Here is a 3,159-nt window from a genome sequence, read left to right on the forward strand (position 1 = left end):
AAAAGGAGGTGAGGAAGCCTTAGAGGTAGAGAGAAAAGGAGGTGAGGAAGCCTTAGAGGTAGAGAGAGAGAAGACCCAAGGGGCTGAGGAAAAGCTGAGTCCAGAAGAGCAGAAAGAGTCCAGGGAAAGAACTGAATCCCAGGCAGAGAAGGTGAGCAAGGCAGGGATTCTTTTTGGCGATAATGAGGAGCTAAGACCAGAGGAGGAAGGACTGCAGCTCCAGGACAAGCAAGAAGGCTCCCTGGAGGAGGAAGCAGTGAAGCCCCAAACCACTGTTGAGGGCCAGGGCCCCTCGGGGGATGCCACATCCCTCTTGGCACACACCCCAGCCCCAGAGCAGCCTGCCGAGTGCCAGCCACTGCTTCAGGGGCAGGGGCTCAGCGCCAACCCCAGTGCCCGTGCCGTGCCCACCTATGCACCTGCCCGGCAGCCTGAGCCATCTGTCCCCACTGAGGGTGAAGAGGTGAGCGGCCCTAAACAAAAGACGTGCCAGTGTTGTGTGGTCATGTGAGCCCATGTGCCTCCACCCCATGCCCAGCCCCTCTCATAGCTACCTCAGCAGAGGGTCCCAAGGGCAGACAGGGCACCACGGGACTGGCTGTGGCACCTGGGAGCCAGCTGGCCTGCACGTCCACCTATGCCTGGGCTTCCGGACCCCTTGCCCACTGCCTGTGACCCTGGCCCCCTTCTGCAATGAAGCCTTTATACTTATACTTGAAAATAAAATGTGAAAGCACTCGGACTACTTGAATGTGAGTGTTCTTGGCACAGAATCACCTCATCATCCCCTGGTGGATGAGGAGGTAAAGACTATGGATCAGTGAGAGTATAGTGCTAGAACAAAAAGACCTCAATCTACAGTAGCTATAAAAACAGAGTTTATTTCTCTTCGAGGCTCTGATCTGTGCTGTCATTCAGGAATTCAAGTTCCTTTCCATACTTGTCCCACCCACCCCTTGGGTATGGCTAAAGCTGGATCACAAGCATGTTGTGTTCCAGCTCATGGGCAAGGAAATCATGCAGAGGAGCTCCTATGCAGTGTTTTAAAGGCCCACTCAGGCCCAGTGTTGTCACATGTCACTCTCTCAGTCCATGGCTCAATCCATGGCTACTCTAGCTGCAAGGGAGCCTGGGGTGGTGTCTAGATGCATGTTGTTATTTTTTTTTTTTAAGACTGAGTCTCACTATGTCACCCTCAGTAGAGTGCTGTGGCATCACAGCTCACAGCAACCTCAAATTCTTGGGCTTAAGCAATTCTCTTTCCTCAGCCTCCCAAGTAGCTGGAACTACAGGCACCCACCACACCTGACTATTCTTTGTTATTGTTGTTGCAGTTGTCATTGTTTTTAGCTGGCCCAAGCAGGGTATATGACTGCATATGGCCGGCACCGTACCCACTAAGCTATAAGTGCAGCCCCAGATGCATGGTTTTTTGTTTTGTTTTGTTTTCTAAGAGACAGGGGTTTCACTATGTTACTCAGGCTGGCCTTGAACTCCTGGGTTCAAGTGATCCTCCTGTCTCAGCCTCCTGAGTAGCTGGGACCACAGACTCTTGTCACTGTAACCAGCTCTAAATGCAGTTCTGTTCCAGCAGGAAGACAAGATTTGGGGATGCAGCTGCCACTTTCAATTTCATGTATTTTCCTTTGTTCCTTCATCCATCCATGTCTTCCCTACTGGAGCCAGGTCCTTCTCTGTAGGGATCCTTCAATCCCAGCTCTTTAAGGCTGGGTGTCCTCAAGAAAGTAACCCAGCCTCTCTGAGCCTCGGTGTCTTCATCTGTCAAGAGAACTAATCCAGGGCTACATGAGCACCCTACTAGCCTGGCTTGTACCTCCCAGACTCTGAGGTAAGGTTCAGGCTGGAACCTAGGCCCTGGGGGTCTCCAGAAGGCCCAGCTCCTCAGGACAGGGCTACATGAGCACCCTACTAGCCTGGCTTGTACCTCCCAGACTCTGAGGTAAGGTTCAGGCTGGAACCTAGGCCCTGGGGGTCTCCAGAAGGCCCAGCTCCTCAGGACAGGGCTACATGAGCACCCTACTAGCCTGGCTTGTACCTCCCAGACTCTGAGGTAAGGTTCAGGCTGGAACCTAGGCCCTGGGGGTCTCCAGAAGGCCCAGCTCCTCAGGTGTGGGCAGGAAGTGTTTCTCATAACCATAGTCAAGCAGGGTAGAGGCCTGGGGGGACTCCAAAACCGGCAGTGGCTCCATCACCTCCACTTCCAGGATGGGGAAGTCCCTAAGGGACTGGGCTTGGGGCACCTCCTGGGAAGAGGATAAGGTTAAAATCTTGCCCCCATTCCCACCCGCGACATATGACCCATTTGCCACTGTCCCAGGATCCCCCAAGCCCACCACAGGGATCCCACATGCCAGCTGTCCTGCTCACCTCCATATGAGGCTGGCCAGAATTGCTGTGGGCAGGATCAGGAACCTTATCCCAGACCCAGTGAGGCAGTACCTTGTGCCACAGGTGGAGGCACCTGGCAAGAAGGTAAGAGTCAAGACACGGCATCCAGGTGGCCAGACACCCGTGCCCAGATTGCAGGGTTTAGGAATATTACAGAGCCCCAAGGCCCTCCCTTTAACCCTTCTGGAAGCTCAGCTAATGCCCAGCTGCCCAACCCCACCTGGGAAGACACCCATGGGTCTGATGGCCTCACCTTCCCAGGGTGGCTAGGCTGAGCCCACAGCCCATCAGAAGCAAGCCCCAAAGGAACAGGACGCCTGGCAGAACTTTCCATCTCAAGGTATTATCTGGTAGGATAGGGAGGAGAGAACTTTTGTATACCAAGGAGAAAGGAGGTAGGGTGGGGCTTACACATAAATTGGGGCTGAGGGTGGGGGATGTCTTGGAGTGGAGGTGAGCTTGTGAATAGAGCTATACTTTTTCAAGTTCAGGGATGATGTGAAATTGTCCCAGACACACATTACCTAATAACACACAACAGCATTTCTTTCTTTTTTTTTTTTTTGTTTTGTGAGACATAGTCTTGCTCTATTGCCAAGGCTAGACTGCTGTGGCATCAGCCTAACTCACAGCAACCTCAAATTCCTGGGTTAAAGTGAGCCTCCTGCCTCAGCCTCCCAAGTAGCTGGGACTACAAGCACCCACCACCATGCCCGAAAGTTTTTCTATTTTTTTTTTTTTTTTTTGAGA

The 3,159-nt window shown here is 52.8% G+C and overlaps 2 protein-coding genes across 2 annotated transcripts in view; one reads left to right on the top strand and one right to left on the bottom strand.

The window, feature by feature from the left end:
• Positions 1 to 739, top strand: part of PALM3 (paralemmin 3) — an 8,268-nt gene extending 7,529 nt beyond the window's left edge. The window contains exon 7 of the mRNA XM_012810168.1: positions 42 to 739. Coding sequence (XP_012665622.1) covers positions 42 to 511 — 470 coding nt within the window. The 3' untranslated portion in view covers positions 512 to 739. The remainder of the gene's footprint in view (positions 1 to 41) is intronic.
• Positions 740 to 2,043: 1,304 nt separating this feature from the next.
• Positions 2,044 to 3,159, bottom strand: part of IL27RA (interleukin 27 receptor subunit alpha) — a 21,524-nt gene continuing 20,408 nt past the window's right edge. Inside the window, exons 12-14 of the mRNA XM_003798011.2 lie at positions 2,663 to 2,756; positions 2,389 to 2,482; positions 2,044 to 2,264 (exon numbers count right to left, since the gene is read on the bottom strand). Of these exons, the coding sequence (XP_003798059.1) occupies positions 2,091 to 2,264; positions 2,389 to 2,482; positions 2,663 to 2,756 (362 nt within the window). The 3' untranslated portion in view covers positions 2,044 to 2,090. The remainder of the gene's footprint in view (positions 2,265 to 2,388; positions 2,483 to 2,662; positions 2,757 to 3,159) is intronic.

This window comes from Otolemur garnettii, unplaced genomic scaffold, assembly GCF_000181295.1.
Source record: "Otolemur garnettii isolate 467f Iridium unplaced genomic scaffold, OtoGar3 scaffold00127, whole genome shotgun sequence".
Lineage (NCBI taxonomy): Eukaryota > Metazoa > Chordata > Mammalia > Primates > Galagidae > Otolemur > Otolemur garnettii.